We start from the raw sequence: 22,854 nt of genomic DNA, 5'->3' as shown, positions 1-22,854 counted from the left end.
ACAAAATACTCCCTGTGAACCATTTTAAATTGTAAAATTCATTTTTAACTCATGTGTCATTTGCTGGGCTAGGGTTTTCCAACCCTTGGTCTAGTCTGTTGTGCGTAGAGTCAAATTCAGAGGTTTATTTACTTTTAGGAGGGTCTCTGTGCCATAAACAGAATTATGAGTCAGTATTTTTATTTTTCTTAAAAGTAGCTCAAAAACACCTTGACTAGTATCCATTCCACTTTTAGACAGAGTCACGGAGCCCTCTAAATATCTTTGTTGGTGCCTTTGGGTCATAATTAAACCTAGACTGAAGAAGTGAGTACTGCCCATCTTTGGCTCGTCTTTAATTTTCTCCTTGTTTGTCCCAGGTTAGTTACTACTTTCCCTTGAAGACCTTGTGGAGGTCCTTTTTTGCGGCCCTGGTGGCGGCCTTCACGCTGCGATCCATCAATCCCTTTGGGAACAGCCGCCTTGTTCTCTTTTATGTGGAATATCACACACCCTGGTACATGGCTGAGCTCTTCCCCTTCATCTTGCTGGGGGTCTTTGGGGGCTTGTGGGGAACCCTCTTTATCCGCTGCAACATCGCCTGGTGCAGGAGGCGCAAAACCACCAAGCTGGGGAAGTACCCGGTGCTGGAGGTCATTGTGGTGACTGCCATCACAGCCATCATCGCCTACCCCAACCCCTACACACGCAAGAGCACGAGCGAGCTCATTTCTGAGCTGTTCAATGACTGCGGGGCCCTTGAGTCCTCCCAGCTCTGTGACTATATCAACGACCCCAACATGACCCGGCCTGTGGATGACATTCCTGACCGGCCAGCTGGGCTCGGGGTGTACACAGCCATGTGGCAGCTGGCCCTGGCGCTGATCTTCAAAATCGTCATTACCATATTTACCTTTGGCATGAAGGTAAATGAAGGGGAAGGAAGATGTGGGGGGGCACCCATGTCCTTTTGGGGACAGTACCCTATTTGCTAAAATAAAATTGTGTTGGTAGGAAAGGGGAATTGACCTTTATTGAATGTTGTCTTGTGATGGGCACTTGACATTCTTTTAATCAATAAGAAAGTATGCTTTTGATTAACAGCAAGCATATGAAATAGAGGTTTTAATCACATTTTGTGAGTGAAAACCAAGGCTCAGAGTATAGTAATCATATAGAGATGTATACAGCTTGGTGAATGTCCATGAAAAACACACGCCTGTGTAACCAGCATCCAGCACCAGAAGCAGAACATTGAGACTCCTCCATACCCCCCGTCGTTTTCCATCACCATTGCTTTCTGTGTGCTATTTTTTTCATTTGTTTCTTTTTTTAAAAGTGTTAGAAACCATGTATAGAGTTTACATGGAGTGGGTAATGGTCAAACTCAAACTCAATTTTTGCTCGGAGAACAAGGTTGGACAGACTTTCTTAAACAACTGACTGTCTCTGATCTATCCTCTCCTAGCAAAGGGATTTATGTTTGTGTGTCAGGAAGACATTAGCCACATCTTCTGGTGCCTACTGGGGGAAGTTGACCTTGAAGTTATAGGGGAATAAGTGGTCATGGGATAAGGGGCAGCTCAGAAAGGAACTATTTCCTCAGGAATGTCCCAAATTCTAGAAATCACACTCAAGGATCCAGACTCACCTGGAATGTGGTTAAAGATCCACCTCCATCCTGAGATTGATGACAGTCTGGGCTGGATATAAATGTAGCTCCCAGTCAGCATTGCATTCATATGCAGTCTTCATGTGTGTTCCATAGCGCATGTCTGATCACTAAGTAAATTAGAATGTATTTTCACACAGCAAAATAGAAAGCACACTATTACCAAGATCTTTTAGTTCACATAGTCTATGTCTTTGCTACCTCCAACCTGGCTTGAAAATATTCACTGTACTTTTTGGCAAATGGACTTTGTTGGGAAAAGGGCACTGCCCCCTGCCCCTGAAAGGTCTTTCACCACTCTGTATTCAAGAGGTCAGTAAGCCGTTGAAAGCTTTTTAGAAGGTCCAGGTGGCTGCACTGCTGCTTTCAGCTTCTTTATTCTACCTGTGAACAGTCTCAGGCCCTTCTTTTCCGTTTTCATGCTGTGGCTTGACGTTTAATTTTAAAAGCTAATTTGGAGGACACGCAAGGGGAGCAAGAAGTGGTGAGTATCTCAAGTGACAGGTGCTTGCTCTGAATGCTGTTTGCAGTGGAGCTTATCATTCTTTAATCCACAGCAGGCAAACCAGGCCAGCTTTTGAAGGCCAGGAAATGAAAGTGTAAAATTGCATTCTCTCCAAGTCACGGTAGATAGGACTGACTAAGTAGGAGCAATCACTTGTCCCACCTTTTCCCAGGTGACCTACTTTGAAGTGCTGCACCTCCTTTGAGGATGGAAGCAAAATGCAAGCATTTTGAGGGGGCAGAGTGTATACTGGGAGTGAGGAGGTGGGAATTTGGACAACTTGCCTCATGCTTCTTTTTCTGTGTGTGCTCCCTGGAGATCCCATCAGGCCTCTTCATCCCCAGCATGGCTGTGGGAGCCATGGCAGGCAGGATGGTGGGAATTGGCGTGGAACAGCTGGCTTATCATCACCATGACTGGATCATCTTCAGGAATTGGTGCAGACCTGGAGCGGACTGTGTCACCCCAGGACTTTATGCAATGGTGGGAGCAGCAGCCTGCCTAGGTACAGCCAGAGGTGGGATGAGGTGGGGGGTGAGAGATGCAAGGAAAGTGGAGACAGACCAAGCACAGAGGCTGATCTTGGTTAGAGGACTGGTCACAAGGAATACACGAGTACTTGCATTCTCAGGATAGGAGAGGTTGTGCTGCTGTGACAAATTAACCCCTAAATCTCAGTGGCTCAACACACCAAGGCTAACATCTGGTCCATGATAGGCAGTTGATCTCCATTATTCATGGATTCCATAATTGGGAATTTGTCTACTTGCTAAAATTTTATAATCCCTAAATCAATACCTGTGGGGCTTTCACAGTCACTCTTGGACAGTCACAGAGCAGTGGAAAATTGGAGTTATCCAACACACATGTTTATCTTCATTGGAGGCTGACTAAGCTGAAGGTCTACCCTCTTGGTTCAGCTCTCAGATTATACACAAATGTCCTTCTAATGGCCTATTTAGTGCCTGCCATGTGTTTTGCACTTTTGTGCTTCTTGTTAATCATTTGCTGTTTACAGTGGCCTCCAAGCATAGCACCGAGGTACTGTCTGAGGTTCTTAGGGTGAGAAGCCTGGGATGTACCTTAAAGAAAAAATATATGTGCTACAGAAGCTTCCTTCAGGCACAAATTACACAGTGCTGTTGGCTGTGTGTTCAACATTGTTCTGACATTCATCATGTCAGAATCAGCCACATATATGAAATAAGATGTCTCTGAAGAGAAACACACATAAAATAAAATTTTGTATTGATTCTGACAAAAATGCTGTGACCAGAGGCTCACAGAACCCTAACCTTATGTCTCCCCTAAGGCAATGGTTCAGAATTTGGTAATTCAGTGTTTGTGGTGACTTTATAGATCATAACTACTACAAATAATGAGAATCATCTCTTGTGTGTGGGTGTGGGTGTATAGTGTGAGTTAGCAGGTGGTTTCTCTCCACTTAGTCATCATTGAGGGATTCATGGATGCTGATGAAGTCTCTACCATCTGGCAGCGGTACCATCTAGAATAGCGGTTTTGAACTGGGGGCTATTGTGCCTCTCAGGAACACTGGACAATAGAGGAGATATTTTTGGCTGTCACACCTGGGGTTAGAAGCCCTATTTATATCTAGTGGGTGGGGCCATGTATAGTGCTAAACATCTTATAGTGCACAGAACAGCCCCCACAACAAAGAATGATCTGGTCCCAAATGTTTCTAGTTCTGAGGTCAACAAACCCCAGTTTAAGCTCATTGAAAGATTAGGAGTTGGTATGGATTCTCTCTTTGAATACTGAAGGACACAAGGGTGGGTCCCTCTCCAGTCTATAGCCCATAAGAGTCTCTACAGTTTTCCAGCTATGGGTTCCAGGTTTCATGCTTGCTTAGTCAGAAACCTGCATAGCCCACATAAGATCCACTTACCAAAAAGCAAGGCATGTAGTCCTAGGTGACTAGAGGACGAAGTTGTCCCTCACTGCAGAAGAGACCTCCAGTCAGATGTGACTCATGGCTCCCTGATGCATTTATCAGAGCCTGGCAGCAGTTCCAGAGGTCTGAACATTGACAACATGTGGAACTGTCTCCTTAGAAGAGACAGGGTGGGACTGTTTCCTTACATACTCTCCTGTCAGGAGAATTTACAACCAACTTGACAATTCCTGTCCTCCTGAGTGTCTGGGGTTGTTTCAGAATTTCACTCCTCTCTTCACTTACAGGTGGAGTTACCAGGATGACGGTGTCATTGGTCGTCATCATGTTTGAATTAACAGGTGGTCTAGAGTACATTGTACCCCTGATGGCGGCAGCTGTGACCAGCAAGTGGGTAGCTGATGCCTTTGGGAAAGAAGGCATCTACGAGGCTCACATCCACTTAAATGGGTACCCATTTCTGGACGTGAAGGATGAGTTCACTCACCGCACCCTGGCCACTGATGTCATGCGGCCTCGGCGGGGAGAGCCACCACTGTCTGTGCTCACCCAGGACAGCATGACCGTGGAGGATGTGGAGACGCTCATCAAAGAGACCGACTACAACGGCTTCCCTGTGGTGGTCTCCAGGGACTCTGAGCGCCTCATTGGATTTGCCCAGAGGAGAGAACTGATTCTTGCAATAAGTGAGTAAAGAGAAGGAAGCTCTCGTGCTACTCAGAGACAAATGGCAGCCTCTGTACCCCTCACATTCTCAAAGAAGGTGGAGAGAATGTACAAAGGTCAGAGGGCTTTCAGCCAGGGGATCCCACACTTGAATGTATATTTGTGTCACCTGGGGATCTGGTTGAAGTGCAGATTCTGACTCAGTAGATCTGCAGTGGGGCCCAAGACTCTGCATTTCTGTCAAGCTCCCCATTAATGCTGTGCTGCTGGTTCCCACATTACACTGAGGAGAAGTATCTCGAGAGGGCATGCTTAGCTGGAAGATGACCACCATGTTTGCAAGCAGCTGCCTGGGCCCCAGTCCTGCTAGGAGGCAAGCATCAGTGGCTGCCTTTTATGGAATTCACTGTTGGGCAAAGCTGAGAAGGAAGCTGTGGGAAAGCAGGGCTGGCCTGGGCTGAGCTGCTGTCAGACAGACTTTCAGGCAGGCTAACTACTGAGGTGGTGTGTTGTTTGCCTTGGGTGCCTCCCTTGGGTCAACACAAGCCTTTTACTTCATTTTATGACATTATGTCCCATCCCACTAGTTTGAGGCACACATGGGTTAATGAGCAGAAGTCATGTTAGTTCTGTGTGATGCTTTTCCTCCTCATGTGCTAACTAAAATCAGCTGGGCTGAAGGGTAGGCTGTTGAGATGGAAGAGGAAAGAGGGGACCATGCCCAGGTGGGGTGTCCTGAAGACAGGTGGCTCAGGCAAGCATGCCTGTGGGCCCCATCGTTCTAGCAATGACTGCATTAGAAGGGGAGTAGGAAGAGAAGGATCCCAAAGAGCAAAGCCTAGGGGTGAATGGTTGGAGGCCCAAGCCAGGAGGAACAGTGAGCCTTGGGAGGCTCACTCCATTGAAGTCCCAGTGGACCTCCTGATGCAGTGGGGCAGGGAGCATCTGAGTGTGTCTGCAATTCATGGCAAGCACAAATGCTATCCTGCTCATGTGCCCTCCCTGTGACCAATACACCATCCCAGCATCTCACAGTAGGCTGGGGCCTGTGATGTGGCTGAGGCATGCAGTCAATGATTTTACTATATATTCCATCTTTCAGAGTGTTTATGAAATTTGCCAGTGGGATTCGCCTGTGTATGAAGGCAGAACATCTCACTGGATGGCCCTTTATTTCACCCTACCCCTTGTTAACTATCTCTTAGGCTCTCCCTTCAAATTCCCAAATCTCTTTACATGTTAAATAGCTTTGGAGATATCTTTAAAGTGTGTTCATCAAAGGCTTTATAAAATAACTTTATATAAACTATATCCTGTAATTTTAGGTTATTGCTCAAACATATTACCTGTTACAGAGCAATAACCAATTGTCTATTTTAGACGTGATAGCACATTTGTGCTTAAGTGCTCAGTGAAGCTTCTCTTATAGGTCCTGTTGCTTAACAGGTAGGTGCCTTTTATCCATAAATATCATCTTACAAAAATCCAAAAAATTTTAAAAAGCTCTATAAGAAGGATTGGGTTTGTTTTAAAATAATGTAATCAGCAACCTTTAAAAAATGTATTCAATTCCTAAAATCCTTTAAGCAAAGGTTCAAATTAAAAAAAAAGTAATAAATGTCATAGAACCCATTACCTGTTGTGTAGCTCCAGGCACACCTGCTACGAGACAGTTTACTAATTTTGCTGAAAGCCATTACTGTAATCAAGTAGGAAGGAGCAATTGTCATCAACCAGTTAGAGAAGAAATTTAAGCTTGCCAACTGAGTGCTCCCCTAGAAGCTATGTTTGGAATGTCTGAAGAGGCAACACACAGTGTAAATAATACCTATATGCTTTCAATCAGACTAAGGATAGTATAGAAGCTCCTATTTACATGGTTTGTGGAAAGGCAAGGAGTGTTTCATTCTGAGCAATCAGAAAAGCTGTTTTCCTGGTCTGTGGAAATAGAAGACTCTCTGTATTCTGGTGGAGAAATTTGTGACCTATATTTGCAAAATCATATCCCTTTTCGTGAATATGGAAATATGACATTAGCATTTAGCTAGTAATGATTCCATGCAGATTCTACTTTCAGGGGAATTAGGAGCAAAAATGATAGATACATCTGAGATAGTCTAGATAAGAAAAGAATGGTAAATAAGGCAAATAAGGATTTTTCTTACAGGTCATGTTAAAAATTGTAGCAGCTGCTCATGTGACAACCATGGCCGTCATCTTTGTTAGAGAATAATTCACTGGCACCATCTTGGAAGCCTGGCCCTCTTTACCATCATGCACTAGCATATGGGGCCATATGTGACCCCTGTTCAAATTCCTGGTAAATGGGACTTTACCCCTCAGTGCCATTTGCAAATATGAGGCTCTTTCCTTGCTCAGCAGGGCTCAGGCTCTTCCAAGTCTTGAGTTCCGCAATTAAGTGAGGACCAGTTGAGAGAGGACTCAGTGGGAAGCCACAAAGATGATTAAAGGGATGGAAAATTAGAGTTATGGGCAGGATTTAAGGGAACTCTGATTTTTTTTGTCTGGTGGATGATTTAATGATGATTCTCCAGCATGTGGAAGATGCTTACTTGCAGAAAGGGATCTATGTTCAGAACTGAATAAGAAGATAAATGTCAGATCTGTTAGAAGGGCTGTTTAGAAGTAAAGACATTTTTTTTTTGCCAGAATAGTGGTGTTATCTGCTTCTTTCCACTGGGGACTAACACATGTATATAGAGAGACTTCTCCATGCCTTAGTAGGCTATAACGTCATAAAAAATCTGCTTTCTCTTCTAAATACTTTTTACTTTGTTATCACATCATCTTTGTACTGACCACCGCTATAGTTGCTTCCCATTTTCCATTTTAATCTTTCCTGTTAATTACAGGTGTTCTTGTGGAAACATTGTTAATGAAGAGGATGATAGAGTATTACTACCCTAAAAACGTAATTAAAGTAGAGTTTCTTGACCTTAAACTGGTGATATTTGGGGTTGAATTAGTCTTTATTGAGAGGGGTTTTCCTGCACACTGTAGGGTGTTAAGCAAAATCTCTGCTTTCTACTCAGTAGATGGGAGTAGGAAACCTATCCCCCAGTTATGACAACCAAAAGTATCTGCAGATATTACTAAATGTCCCCTGAGGGTAGGCAAGATTGCTCCCAATCAAGAACCATTGCTCTAAAGCCATTGGAATAGCTTACTCAGTTGGTCTGAAGGTTGTGGGTTATTGTTAAGCTGTAACAGCTTACTGAATATGTGATTATTTCTAGTCTTTTAAAATTTTTTGGCTTATCATAGTTTGTGAAATTCACTTTATCAACACTTTCTTACCCTCCCTGCACCTGGCATTATGATCATATTGCTGCTAGAAAGTGGAATGTCAAGTGAAATGACCTTAGCAGGTGCTCCTAAAATGTACGTCATTTTTCAGAAGCCATGGGCACTAATACCAGTTATGGTACAATGTACAATAAACCTCCTTATTAACAACAGTTTAACTACTTGATCTTGAAAACAGTTAAAAATAAAGTTTACTACGTTTTTTAAAGTGAAAGTAATACATTCTTAGAGAATATTGGGGAAGTAAGAAGTAAAATAGCAAACAGAAAAAGGCCTCTACATTCTCAAAGCCATAGAAGGCCATGGTTAATATTTGGTGCATTTCTTTCTTGTCTTTTACATGTATAAACATTGGGTGTTTGGGGGGGATTATTTTCTAACACGGGCTCCCACGAATGTTTGGGGTGTGAGAGTTTCTTATAGCACGAGATCTTTCCCTGGGAGAGGAGTCAGTGTATCCTTTCACACAGGGAATATTTCTTGCGTATCCACCATGTGCCCTGACAGTCTTAGGAGCTAGAGTTCAAGGGTGACCCTTTGTGAACTTACATGTTAAAGTTTGTTGCGGGCATTTTGGTGACTAATGAAGATTTCTTGTCCAAACTGAGAGTGGATGGTTCACCCTAATGAAGAGATGTGCAGAGCTTTCTTGCTGGTTCTTCTTCTGTTCACCAGCTTTTGGCCTGTGCATAGGACCTCTACCCCCAGAGTTCAAAGCTTTAATGTGTCTTTGTAATAGAATTCTGAAGTAGCCTAGAAGAGCTCATCTGGAGAGAGAGCAGCCGTTGGTGCTCTTGGAATAGCAAGGAGCACAGCTCAGACCTCTGGCTCTAACCCTACCTGCTACCTTTTATTCCTTGTCCAGCATTGACTAGCTCATGGGCTTTCATTCCTAATGCGTCCTACGTGCAATAGGCTCTGTTCTACATGATAGGCAAAGCCAAGTCCCCTGACATTTAGTAGGCTTACTCACTCCTCACTCACTTGTTGATTGATTGGTTTGTGCGTGCATTTGGCAAATATGTGTTTGGTGTCTGCTGTATCCTAGGTATCATCCAGGCACTGGGAATGCACTGGTAAGTAAGAATTCAATGAATTAGCTGTTGTTAGAATCAGGGCTTCTAACCCAAACAGTAGTTTGCCAAGGAAATGGAAGCTCATTTATTTCAACAAGTGGACTGCCAGTGTACTAAGTTGCATTTGGTTTTATAAGGGATTCAGCAAATTCATGTGATCAGTCTTTGATTGAGGTATGTGGATTGATCCATTTCTAATGTTCTACCTGATTATTGAAAGAGATGGGGTTCTCGTTATGTGGGTTTTGGAGAATTAATTGGTGTATGAAAATGAGCCAATGAGTATGTGTTGACTTGCTCAGGGTGGAAGCATCTTGATTTAGGAGAGAAGTGGGCGGTACGCATCATGCAGCATCTCCATTGAAAATGTGTTGTGCCTCAATGTCATCTGGCATTTGTGGTTGAATCATATCCCATTTAAGGTAACGAGATTTAACCTGACCCAAATAATGTGCAGGAATTTGCCCAGTGGGCCTCCTGTTTCTCTTTTAAACAGAGGCCCTTTTTCCAATTTGCCTGACCCTGAATGCTGCCAGTTCTCCATTAGAGTATTCTATGCAGTTAATGGCCTTAGAGCAGGCAGTTCGAACAATGTAGGTGAACTGTAGTCTTTGAGAAAGCAAGAAGGATATTATAAAAACCAGGATTCATTTTTAAGGCAAGCCTTACTGTACATTTTCCCTAACCTTTTCCCATGAACCAAAAGAAAGATTAAAATTCCAACAGAAGGAAAATTGCCTTGGAGAAATATCTTGAGACCGATGGATTTGTTTCATGTGTGACTTAAAATAGCTTGGGTTTCTAGTACTGCATAAAGCTGTATTCTAATGAGTTCCTGTTACCCCACTTTTCTTCGGCTCTCTTTCACATGGCCTTGCCTATAGATAGAAATAGGCTAATTGTTACCATAACAGTTTTACTATATTTCTTTGAGAAATCCTCAAAATGGCCCCGCTTTAAGAATGGAGATCCAAAGGGAGGGAGATGTGACTTCTCTAGGGGTATTTCTTTGGTTCCAAGGGTCATATTTGGAATCGAGCTACATTCCTGGGCTGTGAGCCTGGGATGGCCCTATTAATTTCTTGTTTCTTTCAGGACTCAAAGTGCCATTTGGGCCAACTGTGAGTTAGTTTGTTTAAAAAAAAAAAACAAAACCAATCTGTTAACGTCACTAGGCAGCTAAATGAGGTCTCTTGTCATGTCAAACTTTAGCCCATGATATGAGGTAAAGAAGTGTTAGAAAGGTGAGGGATGCTCTGGGCCGTCTGGGTGCCCTGGAGTTCAGGGGAAGCAATGCACTCTCCCAAAGGAGCCATCATGGTGAGGCCCATGTTTTAAGACTTTGACAGTGAATGGTTGGGTCATAGGAGAGGGACTGTAGTCCAGCAATGGCTGATTTCACAGATTGTTTGAAATCTGTGAAATTGAAGGGTTTGGCTGAAGCCCCTCATTTAGGATGTGGAGTTTGCCCTCTGAACCCCTTTTCTGTGGGATTCTAGGATGTGGGTAGTGGGAGGATGTGTGTTCCTGTGGGTCTGGGGTTGGGACAGTTGGTAAGCAAGGGATTTTGGTGTGGCTCATCCTTCTGCTCGCCTATTCTAGAGAATGCCAGACAGAGGCAGGAGGGCATCGTGAGCAATTCCATCATGTACTTCACGGAGGAGCCCCCTGAGCTGCCGGCCAACAGCCCCCAACCCCTGAAGCTGCGCCGTGTCCTAAACCTCAGTCCTTTCACAGTCACGGACCACACACCCATGGAGACAGTGGTGGATATCTTCCGGAAACTGGGGCTCCGGCAGTGCCTGGTGACACGAAGTGGGTGAGTGGCTGGACTAGTGTTGATAGATTGTGTACTGTGGTCAGACTTGGGAGAACAAGATGAATGAGATGTGGTCTCGGTCCTTAGGGCACTCAAGGACCAGCAGTTGGTAGAGGATGGCATTGAGAAGAAATGGCTTGGGAGCTTGAGAAGAAAATGATTGGGAGCTGTGGGAACTTAACACAGGCACTAGTGCAGCACAGGAAGGTGGGAGAAGCTTCCAGGTGGGGCTGCTGTGTGGCATGAGGCTGTGGGTTGAGCCAAAAGGGAAGGAGGCAAAGGAGAGAGCTTGGGGCTGGTTTTGTACTACCCAGGTGACACCTGGCTCAAGGAGAAGGTACAGCCTGTTCTGCTGTAATGTGACATATACATTCCTTACAATCATGGTGTTGATCATATGCAAAAATGAGCAATGAAAAGCACAGGGCTTGTGAGAAAAAATAAAGTTAGGGGCGTAATGCTCGAAAACTTCATCAGTGACGTATTAAAAAAAGAGAGATGGAAAGATAATAAAAGTGCCAGTACCATTTTAGACACATTAAATGATTAAGAAATATATCAATATGACAATAAATATGTCACTTTACTTTGAGAGACCTGGAGGGTTGGCTTGTGGACCTCAGTGTCGGCCACAGCTCCTGAACATTTTGTGTATTCCTGTGCCCTGGGGCTCAGCTGGATGTAGTTGTCTGCACTCACCTGGAGTACCTCATGGATGAAATCACCAGAAGCAAATGTGAAGTTCTGTTATGCTCAGTTTGTTCTCTAATTTATCAGTGTGGTCAAAACAAGTCCATGTTTTCAGCACAAATGTTATGGGAGAGCTGAGAGACTTAGTGGCCCCATGGTTTTGTCTCTGCAGTAATATTCGTTTTGCTCTGTGTTTATATAAACCAGGCAAGCAGCACAACAAAGACCAAGGGGTCATGATGGCATGAGCAGTGAAATGCCCCTAGGGCCATTCTTTGGGCTCAGAGGTGTACCCCAAATTCCATGGCCTATGAAGCTTGATAGGAGGAAGAGGTTGGCTGTGTTAGGGTAGTCTCTGGTTGTCTGTCTGCCCAGTTCATTCCTTTATGGGCTGGGGGTAGAAGGTGTGGGGTGTGGCTTGTGAAGCCATTGGTCCCCTAAGTATAATTTAGGCCTTTTAGACTCCAGAGGCTTTACTCCCTGACATATTTATATTTCCAGAGCCAGCATACTCCAGTTTAATCCAGCACTTTTCAACCTGGCTGATTTTGCCTCCTCCCCACCACAGGAATTTGGTTGCCACAACTGTGGGGAAGGGATCCTGCTGGCATCTAGTGGGTAGAGGTCAGGGATGCTGCTCAACACCCTACAGTGCATAGGACAGCCCCCATTGCAACAAAGAATCATTGGGCCCCAAATGTCACTAGCATTGCAATTGAGTGACCCTGGACTGGATGCCAGAGAATAATAACTAAGTGAGCAATCCTTACTCATTCAGCCTTCTTCCCACTGTCCTACAAATAGCAGCACAGGGCTCTGCAAGCATTTGAACTTGCACATTGACCCAGAGAACTCCTAGCCAACAGGACAGGTGTCCTCCTAGCTCTGACAACAGCTGGGTAGTGGGTGTCTTGCACTTGGGAAAGGCAACCAATAGGGGACAAATAAACAGATAGTTGAGGCTAGAGATTATTTTTGCTGTGACTTTGAAAGGAACTCAGTGGTTCACAAACTTGAGTGTTCATCAGAATCCCCAAGGATCAAACCTCCAAGTGGACCCCAGAGTGCTGGGCCCCAGTGCAGGTCTGGGTGTGTGTGTGTGTAGAATATATATTTCTAACAAGCCCCAAAGGGCTGCTGTTGTTCAGGACACCCCACTTTGTGAAACGCTGAAGCCCATTTATATATTGTACTTGAATTTCCAGCACTTGGCATAAATACTACTGTGATCATCCATGTTGTCTCAAGTGCATGGCAGTTTCGCTTTCCCTTTAAAATAATCATCCAATGTCAGTTATTATTGGAATTTCCAGTTCTGGCAGGAAATTCTGTTCCAAACACCCGCTCACACCTCATGGAGCCCCATGAGGTTTTCCTGTGAAGATTTGGGTGCTGAAATTGGCTCCGAATGTGCTATGAGAAAACAAAATCACTCTCTCTTGCTCTCTCTCACTCTCTCTTTCGCTCTCGCTCTACATATTTTAAACAAACACAGATGCTGATAAGTTAGTGCTGGCAAGGGGTCCTTGTGTGCAGGGCCTTTCATCTCCCTGGGCTTTCAGCCAGGGCAGGCATGTCTTAAGCCAGTGCGCGTTTTTGATTATTCTGTTGCTGTGTGCCTTTCTTGCTTGTAGCTGAGAGCCCAGCTCATCCTGTTGGCCTGCATCATCCACAGGATTTCTTGGGGTCTTGGGTCCAAGGTAGTGAAACCAAGTAGTAGTGAAACCAGACCAGGAACCAGAGAAGTCTTTGTCCCCAGAATGCCAGAGTCTTGGAAGCCTATAGTGGCAAAGAGTGAATTTGGGTGGGATTTTCCATACGTGGGATCTAGAAAGAAGAAGCAAACTAAGGAGATGGTGTCAGCTTTTCCCAAGATCTGCTAGGTGACCCCAGAAGAGTTCAGCTGCTTTAATCTGAATTATGTTCATGGTCATGGATTGGCCATTTATTAGTGATTGGATTCATTTAAACTACTACCCCAAAGGGCTGGAAGTACAAACTCTTGATTTAAATCAAGTGGGACATTTCACAGTACTAATGAACCTGTGTGATTTGATGTTGCCTCCTTCCAGAAGGATGTGCAGTGTTCTTCTGTGGTAATTATTGTCGAGGGCCAGGGCACAACTGATGCCTGCACGCAAGGCAGCTCCTAAATTTGTATTTCCCCTGCTGAACTGTTGTAACCAGCTTGACTTTCAGACATTGCAGTTGCAGAGCTGGAAGGGGGTCTTGTCAGGACTGCTTTAGCCAAAGGCCTGATCTTTGATGCTGTCTCCAGGGTAAAGATAAGGAAATAAAAACCAGGCTTTAAAGATATGGGAGGAGTGGTGTATGTGTGTGGTATAGTCAAGTTCTCAGCACTTTGCAAACACCAACAAGTCATATTTTTAAAAGCAACATTGGTTTGATCATCTCACCGAGGATCTATTTTATTTGAGACCCGGAAAAGGCTCAAAAAGTGTTTAAAAAATAAAGCCAAGGGGCTTGTCATCTACTGAGGGCATGGGTATAATCTAATCTAAGTGGTGTTACCCAGGTGCTCCAGATGCACATGTCCTGAGCTGTGCTTCCAAGTAGAAAACAAATTTCAAAGAGAACAAAAGAGCATTTGAAGTTGAGAGATTATCTATCAGCCAGCAATTGCCAGCAGCAGAACTTCTTCCCACTGTGTCAGGACACACCTTCATGAACCCAACTGCTCACACCTGCTCCCATTTCTGTTGTGATCACACTGTCTTAGTGGTGTGTTATAGGCATTCTTTTTGCCTTCTAACCATTCATTTTTTTTATATATTAAAGGGAGTTGAAGGCTGTTATGCACTGAATTATGTCATCCCCACACTCCAAATTCTTATGTTGAAACCCTAACCTCTGATGTGACTATTTGGAGATGTGGTCTTTAAGGGAATGATTAAGATTAAATGAGGTCATGAGTGGGACCCTAGTCTGATAGAACTGGGGTCGTCATAAGAAGAGAAAGAGACACTAGGGATGCTTAAACAGAGAAAAGGGCCATGTGAGGTCACAGCAAAAAGGCAGATGTCTGTAAAGCCAAGGAGAGAGATCTTTGCAGAAATCAACCCTGTCAGCTCCTTGATCCCAGCCTTCCAATCCCCAAAACTGTGAGAACCTCCATTTCTGTTGTTTAACCCACCCAGTCTGTGGTGCTTTGTTATGGCAACTCCAGTAGACTGAGTAGGACTCAGACTCAGCTTGGCAGATTTAGTAAACAGCATCTGGTTTTCTGGGGCATCATCAGTTTGACTACATTTTGATAAATTTCAGAAACATATTTAATGTACCATGTGAATATGTTTACAGTCAAGTAGCTTTAAACAGCTAGAATAAAAAAACAATTCCAGACTTTATCCTTCTTCACTATCCACCTCCCTTCAGCCAAACCCTCCCCCCTAAGGGTTTTGTTTTCTTTAATTAATAGACTTTCTTAGAGCAGTCTTAGGTTTACAGAAAAATTGAACAGAAAGTACAGAGTTCCCATATTCTCTCTCTTGCACCTTCAGTTTCCCTTCTTGTTAATATCTTCATTGGTGTATTGTATTTGTTGCCATTGATGAACCAATAGCAATATATTGTTGTGAAAAGATCAAAAAGGGTCACTTGTAGGGTCAAAGTGACCCTGTAGTTGACATTAGGGTTCACTCTTAGTGTTGCGTGTTCTATTGGTTTTGACAAATGGAGAGCAATGTGCACCCACAATTATAGTATCACACAGAGTAGTTTTACTGCCCTAAACATCCTCTGTGCTCTGCCTTTTCATCTCTCCTTCTCTCACCTTCCCACAACCCCTGTAAACCACTGGTCTTTTTTACTATCTCCTTAGTTTTGTCTTTTCTAGAATGTTGGAGAATTAGAATCACACATCCTTCTCAGACTGGTTTCTCTTAGCAAAATACATTGAAGGTACCTCCATGTCTTTATCTGGCTCAATGGTTCATTTCTTTTTAGCACTGAACAATATTTTATTGTCTGGATGTTTGTTTATTTTGTTTACCTCCTAAAGGACATCTTGGTTGCTTCCAAGTTTTGGAAATTATGAATGAAGCATATATCTTCCAAGAGTAAGGTCAGTCTTTCCGTAATCACTAAACCATAGTTACACAAAATTAATAATAACTCAATTTATCACTCAATATCTAGTTCATACCAAATTTCAATCCAGAATTCCTTCAAGGTTCATACATTGCATTTTATTGTTTTGCCTCCTTCATCTTTCATTTAAAATAGTTCCCTGCCTTTTTTGTTTGTTATTTGTGGCATAGACTTTTTTTTTTGAAGAGTCCAGACCAGTAGTCTCACATTCTGAATTTGTTTGATTGCTTCCTCATGGTTTGATTTGGTTTAAGTAGTTTTTGGCAACATTTCAAAGTAGATGATGTCATAATGTCAGCTTTTCTGACTTTGTTGGTGATAAGCTCCATCACTTGGATGAGGTGGTGATGGCCGGAACCCTCACTTGTACAGGGATATTTTTCTTTTTGTAAGTAATCTGTGGAGGTATACTTTGAAACCATGTGAATTTTCTGTTTTCCAGCAGCAATTACCCAGTAGTTTTGGAATCCATTGGTAATTATTGACTGAACTAATTCTTACATCGTGGTTGCAAAATGTTCTAATTCTATTTTGCTTTCTACATTTTTTCCTATTCTTTTTATTATCATGATAGAGTCATGATGCTTTATTTCAGTGTTTTGTCATCCATATTGTCATTATTTGTTTTGCTTAGCATGCTTTTAAAGGCCACTTTTTGCTCTTTTGCTCTCTCCTGAGTTGTTCCTATGTGATAACGTGGAAGGGGTAGTGTTTGCCATCTCCCCCCGTGTGATAGAGATGGAAACTAACACAAGAAATCAATCACTTTTTTAAGGTCCAATGTGATCAGGGACAAAGAAGTCAGAATTTTAGTGTGGCAATTTCACAGACCAGTGTGCATTTTACTAGATGTAACAGACTTGAATAATGCTCTGAATACTTGAATTGCCTTTGAATATTTACTTTCCATTAGTAAGAGATGAGTTTGACTGATTTGGCTTTAATTAGACAAATGGCAATGTGTTAGTGTTTTCTGCTTTTTTTGTGCATCATCATTTTACACAGATACAGAGAAGCTGATCATTTTAATAACTATACAATATCCCAGTGTTAGACTGCCATAGTTTACTTCTCCATTCCCATTTTCTTGGTTGTGATAGAGATATGGTGAGCAGCATTTTGCAAACTAATTTGGCAATGGAACTTCTTTTCTCCAAAGAAGTTGTGTATATTGCCTTCTTTCAAGCCCTTCACTGTACCTAGCTAGAAGGCATGATTTGTTCCAGAAGGTGGTCATTTAAATATTTAGTAAAATCAAGAGCAAAGCAAGGGCTGCCGTGAATGGATGTCCAAGTGTGTACTGCATAATTCAGGGGGGCACTATTTACACTGTAGTGTTTGTGAAGAGCTCTCCCTGGAGTTGTGCAATGTACTGTCTAGGTGGCCCTACACAAGTGACCCTGGCAGGTGGTATTGTTTTTCTAAGTTGAAAGCAATGGAATTTTGGAAGAGGAGGTAATTTACAGTTATAATCAGAGATGAATGTAAAACTTTACCCTTCTAGTAAGATAGATTTAAAATAGAATTAGTTACTATACTTAAAATACCTTATAGTTGGAATTTCTGTGGGGTGGGCAAGTTTTGACAATGGCTTTGATAAAACCCTTTTATTTTATTGATTATAATCTTGAAATTTAGAAGTATTAGTCATCACAAGTTTACTGCTGGAATAAACAAGTTTGCAATCTCAGTGGCCTAATGTGTCAGGTTTATTTTTCCCCTGTGTCACATCCAGTGTGTGTTGTAGCAGGAGTGGGCTGTAAGCACATAGTCATTCAAGGATCAGGTCTTTGAATCTGGTGGCTCCTAAATCAATCCCATGTGACCTCAGAGTCCTTCACTGGCTCCTTTGCCTCTAATTGATAGATCAGGAGAGAGAGTATGAGGAAATCTGTGGGCAAATTGGGAGGGGCATCTCTCATGTCTACCCATATACTGTTGGCCAGAGCTCACTCAGTTGGCCACATCCAACTGTAAGGGAAGCTGGCAATGTTGTCTCTCTGTATGCCCAGGTGAAAAGTGAAAAAGGCACTGTTTTTTAGGGACAGATATGAGTCAGTACTGCCAGGTTGACCTCTTTTCTCTATTTTGTTCCTTCTCCAGGAGACTTCTTGGCATCATCACAAAAAAGGATGTTCTGAGACATATGGCCCAGATGGCAAACCAGGACCCTGAATCCATCATGTTTAATTAGAAACAAGATGGCAATTATTATGAGAAAAATACAACAACTGTGTCATTTTAAAAGAAGTAAACAAATGATGTGTTATAATTCTAAAGAACAATTCAAAAGCTTTGTTTGAAAGGAAGGGAAGAAAGATGAAACCTTTTGTTAAAAGTACATCCATGAGTAGGCATTTTATAGCTTTAACCCCTTATAAGTTTCAAGTTGTGTTTGTTAATGACTTTACTAACTGCTGTGGGGGCATGTGGGTGGGTATAAATTATGTGGTTTGTACAGGGACATGGAACACAAATGCTGAATCAACAAATGTTTGCCCTTCTGTTCAAGGCTGATGTTTGTGAAGCTTTGAGTCCATAAGGCAAAGGGCTATTGGTGTGTTGGTGTCCTTATTTATTGATTGGTTCCTGAAGTTTTGCTGCTATGTTATTGAATCAGACTAAAGATATATGCACTTACTTTGTTGGAATAGAAAAAGAAATTAAATTCGAACATAGTGAAAACTGTAAGTATGGGTTCATGCATGTCTATCCCATTTCTTGCTTCTGTTCTCAGTCTGTTATTTTACTTATCCATCAGTTTCTGAACCCACATTAGGATTGCCTGTTATGATAAGTATGAAGAAATCATTTCTCTCTGCAAGTCCAGCATCTTGGGACTGCCTGATGAACTGTTGGAACATTTAGTGCTGCACCGTGTCCCCTTCCGTGCAAAGGGGTTCATTCTTATTTTGAGAGTATACACACCCAATCACTGATTTGCATCCTCATCACATTTGCTTATTTATTGCTGTTGCCTGTGCATTCTTAAATATTGATCAGTCCAGCACTTTCTATGGGCCATATCCTATATGCTGCCAGCTTGCCATACATGTGCTTTAATTTCCAAATAGCCTATACAAGAATCAGAACAGGCTATCCAGTGTTACTACTTGTTTTCCCTCTCAGATCTTAAGAAATATGGCTGCGGAGAGGGTGAGGCATATGAGTTCTCAGTGGGAACTCCTCCAAATGGATTGCAAGAGAAATACTAAATTGATTCTAAATCTGTTCCATTCTCTTCTCTGTAGGATGCAAAATGCCCAGCTTTAATGTATAAGCATGCATTTTCATACCAGCAATCAAAGCACAGAAGGACAGAGTTAAATTCTAGACAGCCAATTTGTGTATTGGGCATCTTTTGTACTGAATGTAATGATGCATTTATTCTTCCAGTCAGGACTTCTGTCTTTTCTGGGGGAAGGAATTAAGCTATGTTTTTTAGGTCCACTGTATGATCTATGTGAACAAGAGTTATCCTGTTTGCTCTTTCTCTCTAGTCTGTTCTCTTTTCACTGTGTCATCCTCATCCTTCTCAATATCATTATTGGATATTGATGTATCAGGTGTGCATTTGGCTGCAAATCAAAGAAAATCCAATCAACAGTGATGAGCTGAATAGGAAACCTGGGATTGCGTACCCAGGACTATAAATCTCCATGGTATCATCAAGGATCCACACTCCTTGGTATTTTTTCTCACCATCCTTTGTGGCATAGTCTGAAGATGGTTACTGAACTGCTGGTATGGTGTCTGCTTTCTAAGCAGGAAGAGGCAAATAATAGGTACAATGATAATGTCAAGAAAGCAAAGCTGTCCCAGAAATGCCCAGCTTTCACCCATTGGCTAGAATTCTGTCACATGGCTCCCCCAGCTGCAAGTGTATTACTCTCTGAACAAGATTTAGATTCTCTTAATGAGGAAGAGGGTCCTTGGGAGGTGGGTGTTGTCTGCTGTATTGGATGCCATCATTGTGCCCCTGTCATTGTCCTCTTTACCTTTGTTTGCTGAAGCCCTTTGAACACTCTCTTCTAACCTTATAGTCCTCACTCCTCTTTCAGATGTGACACAGAATTTCTAACTGGAATCCATAATTTCTTAGCCTAAATAAAAATGTTAATCTTGGATAAAAACCTACCTAAAAGTGGTTTTCTATGACAACGTCTAGTTGATATGTTTAAAAAGTTTAAGAGTTAGATCATGCTAACAAACTATGGAAAATTTGTTTCTGTAATTGGCTCCCTCCAAAATAATATCAGATGGCTACTTCAGTATGGACATACAGAAGTAGGGAATTCAGTGCTCACTCTTATAATAGAATGAAATTTGTTGTTTCATCCATGGCACGTACATATTGAATAACAAATCCTAATATTAGTATTGTTATTGGGTTTCCATGACACAAATGCAAGTGAAGCTGGAGTTTCCTGGACTTTAAATCTGAAAAAGTCTTAAGGATTGCTTCATGTAGTTCCCCTCTTATTCCCATGTGGCGTTCCAAAGAGTATTAGTCATAGCCTGGATTTAGATAATCCGGGACAGCCTTTTAGCTGAAAACAAGGAGCTTCAGTAGGGAACACAAAACAGTGAAAAGACAGCCAAAGGTCAGTGACACCGGAGAATGCCCTTCTCTTCCAGCTGAGGCCATAGAAGGATAAGAGGGTACTTTCCTCTGGGCCAAAGTCACGAAGGGAAGTTATATCTTTCACCCCAATGCTTAGCATAGAGTCATCTGTGAATTCACAGGGAAAGGGTGGGAGTGTTACTTGACTTGACTAACCTAACCTTGTTTTCCTTCATAAGTTGAACCTCCAACTTGTTGTGGAGGTTGAACCTTGTTGAACCTTGTTGAACCTTTTCAACTAAAGGCCAGGGTCAGACAGGCAGGTTAAGGTCAAGGATGGGGGAGTTTGCAATAGGGACTACAAGAGCCAATTGCCTTCCTTACCTGGAGCCCCAACTCAGCCCTGCAGTCCACTCACCCACCCATCAGACTCCATGGGAAGCATGCTGCTCAACTTGGTCATTCCTTGTTAAAAAGCACACAGGTAGGGATTCACAAAGTATTTACTGTAGCACTTCATCACTTAACCCAGTGATCTAATGAGCAAGAGGAGTAGAGCTGGAATGTGGATGAAATAAACATTTTTCAGATGAACATTTACAGAACCAAAGGCTTTAGACATTTGTAGAACTTACTGCATTCTTTCTGAATCTTTTTTTTATGTGAATAGACATAAGTACACAATGGAAAAGGAGTTCTCTAAGCAGGCTCATCAACCTATCTGTTGCTCTCTCTGTTATGAAGGAACTGTGTCATAGAAGTCAGACACCACCTGGAAATGCAGGTGTGTGTGTGTGGCTTTTAGAGAAAGGGAATGTGCTAGAAGCAAATAGCATTCAGTGTTTGCTGTTACTTACAGAAAGGCAGTCTCAAATTTTTCCTTTCAGTCCTTCCCAAAGACCTCACAAAGGAGAAGACAGGTCTGTAGATACATTTTTGGCCCTAATAAGTCACAGAAATTGAAAAACTTTGAGCAGTTTGTTTTACTTAGGTGAGAACTGGTTACTTTAAATGATCAACACATGCAGATACTGCTCAGTGTTCATTATCAGGTGATGAGCTGGAAGAAAAAAAGAAACTCAAGTTGGAGAAGTGAATTACATGTTTGTCATAGTACACCTCTGTTTTAATCTCACTGGGCAGTGCCTTATCAGACTCAGCTTCCAACCTCTGCAGTGACACAGGAGGGGAGAGCCTGTGTGCCTAACTCGGGGAGCTTGAAGCAGACTCCATTTTCACCCGTGTGGTCACAACGAGCTTTTCAACAGCCTCGGTGTGCTGGGAATGAGCCTATGTGTGATTTTTATGAGATCTATTTGCATTTGGTGTTGGAGCAACCACAAAGCAATTTTTTTATTGTAACACTCTGTGTAAACATTGGCACCTTATGAAAAATTAAATATTTAAGCTCTATTTTAAAAGATATAACAAGCACAGACTTCTCAAGAAGCAAGATGTAAATGGAAGAGATGCTGATTTCACAGCATTTCTACTTGATTCTGGTGACTGCTGAAGTATCTGGCCAAGTTAGAGACCTGTCTTAACATTGTCATGCAAGATTATGACATTAGTTTGGTCAGCTTTAAAATCCATTGTTCTTAGCCTGGTAGATGATGGCCAGATAAACATTCAGACTGAGGCTACAAGTTTCCCAAGATGGGGTAGGACCATTGTCCCTAGGCCATCTGTGTGTCTGCTCTGTGCATGGAGCCTGGGAGCACAGCTTCAGTAATGGTCTAACATTCATTCTTTCACTCTGTCAAAAGAAAATTTTCATTTATTACTTTGAGAATGTAGGATTTGAATTATGTTCTTTCCTACCATTTTTTTAAATTTTAAAATTTCAACTTCACAGAAAATTTGAAACAAAATACCACAAAGAATGCCCACATATGTTTTACCTAGAAGAGGCAGAGAGAGAGGAGTCTTCTCTGGTTAAGGGAGGGAGCCAGGCCCAGGGACAGCTTGGGGAAGATTATCCTCAGCAGAGGAGACAGCAAATGCAAATGTCCTGTGGAAACAGGCCTAGCCTGCTGAGGACCTTCTAAGGGTGAGTGGCTGTAGGATGTGTGGTCCTTGGGGAGGGAGTGGAGTATTTAAAATTGGTTTTGTTTTGCCTTGTGGGGAAGGGTAGACATAAGTAGATGCTTCAGGGACCTGTAGGGCCAGGTAAAGACATGGGACTCAGAAGGATGACATGATTTGATTTGCATTGTACATGAACCATTTGGGATGTCATAGAACAACACTAGAAGTTAGGAGGCTATTGCCAGTAAGTGAATTATGTTGGAGGCTTTTCCCAGGGTTCTTGAATTCTGGATATATTTCTAAGATAGAGTCAACAGATTTGCTGGTGGAGTGGATATAAAATGGTACAACGAGTTTGCCATTTACTGAGATGTGCTAGACTAGGTGAACACCTTTATTTTGGAAGAGTTATATTGGAGATATTAGTTGGACACTCAAGTGCAGAGTTCAGGGGAATCATTAGGGTTGGAGACATAAATCAAGCCATTGGTATATCAGTGGTG

General features: G+C 42.4%; 1 protein-coding gene across 4 annotated transcripts in view; it reads left to right on the top strand.

The window, feature by feature from the left end:
• The window catches only part of CLCN4 (Cl-/H+ antiporter 4), a 51,211-nt gene extending 32,761 nt beyond the window's left edge, over window positions 1–18,450 (top strand). For all 4 annotated transcript variants that reach the window (XM_037053867.1, XM_037053866.1, XM_037053865.1 and 1 more), the window contains 5 exons: window positions 360–905; window positions 2,475–2,661; window positions 4,359–4,757; window positions 10,743–10,959; window positions 17,863–18,450. In XM_037053867.1, coding sequence (XP_036909762.1) covers window positions 360–905; window positions 2,475–2,661; window positions 4,359–4,757; window positions 10,743–10,959; window positions 17,863–17,953 — 1,440 coding nt within the window. In that variant the 3' untranslated portion in view covers window positions 17,954–18,450. The remainder of the gene's footprint in view (window positions 1–359; window positions 906–2,474; window positions 2,662–4,358; window positions 4,758–10,742; window positions 10,960–17,862) is intronic.
• The last annotated feature ends 4,404 nt before the right edge of the window (window positions 18,451–22,854 follow it).

The sequence above is a fragment of the Sturnira hondurensis genome, unplaced genomic scaffold (genome assembly GCF_014824575.4).
Source record: "Sturnira hondurensis isolate 20B ecotype Veracruz unplaced genomic scaffold, ASM1482457v3 Scaffold0008135, whole genome shotgun sequence".
Classification (NCBI taxonomy): domain Eukaryota; kingdom Metazoa; phylum Chordata; class Mammalia; order Chiroptera; family Phyllostomidae; genus Sturnira; species Sturnira hondurensis.
The sequence above is the reverse complement of the archived record's forward strand: the minus strand, read 5'-3'. Positions and strand labels throughout refer to the sequence as shown.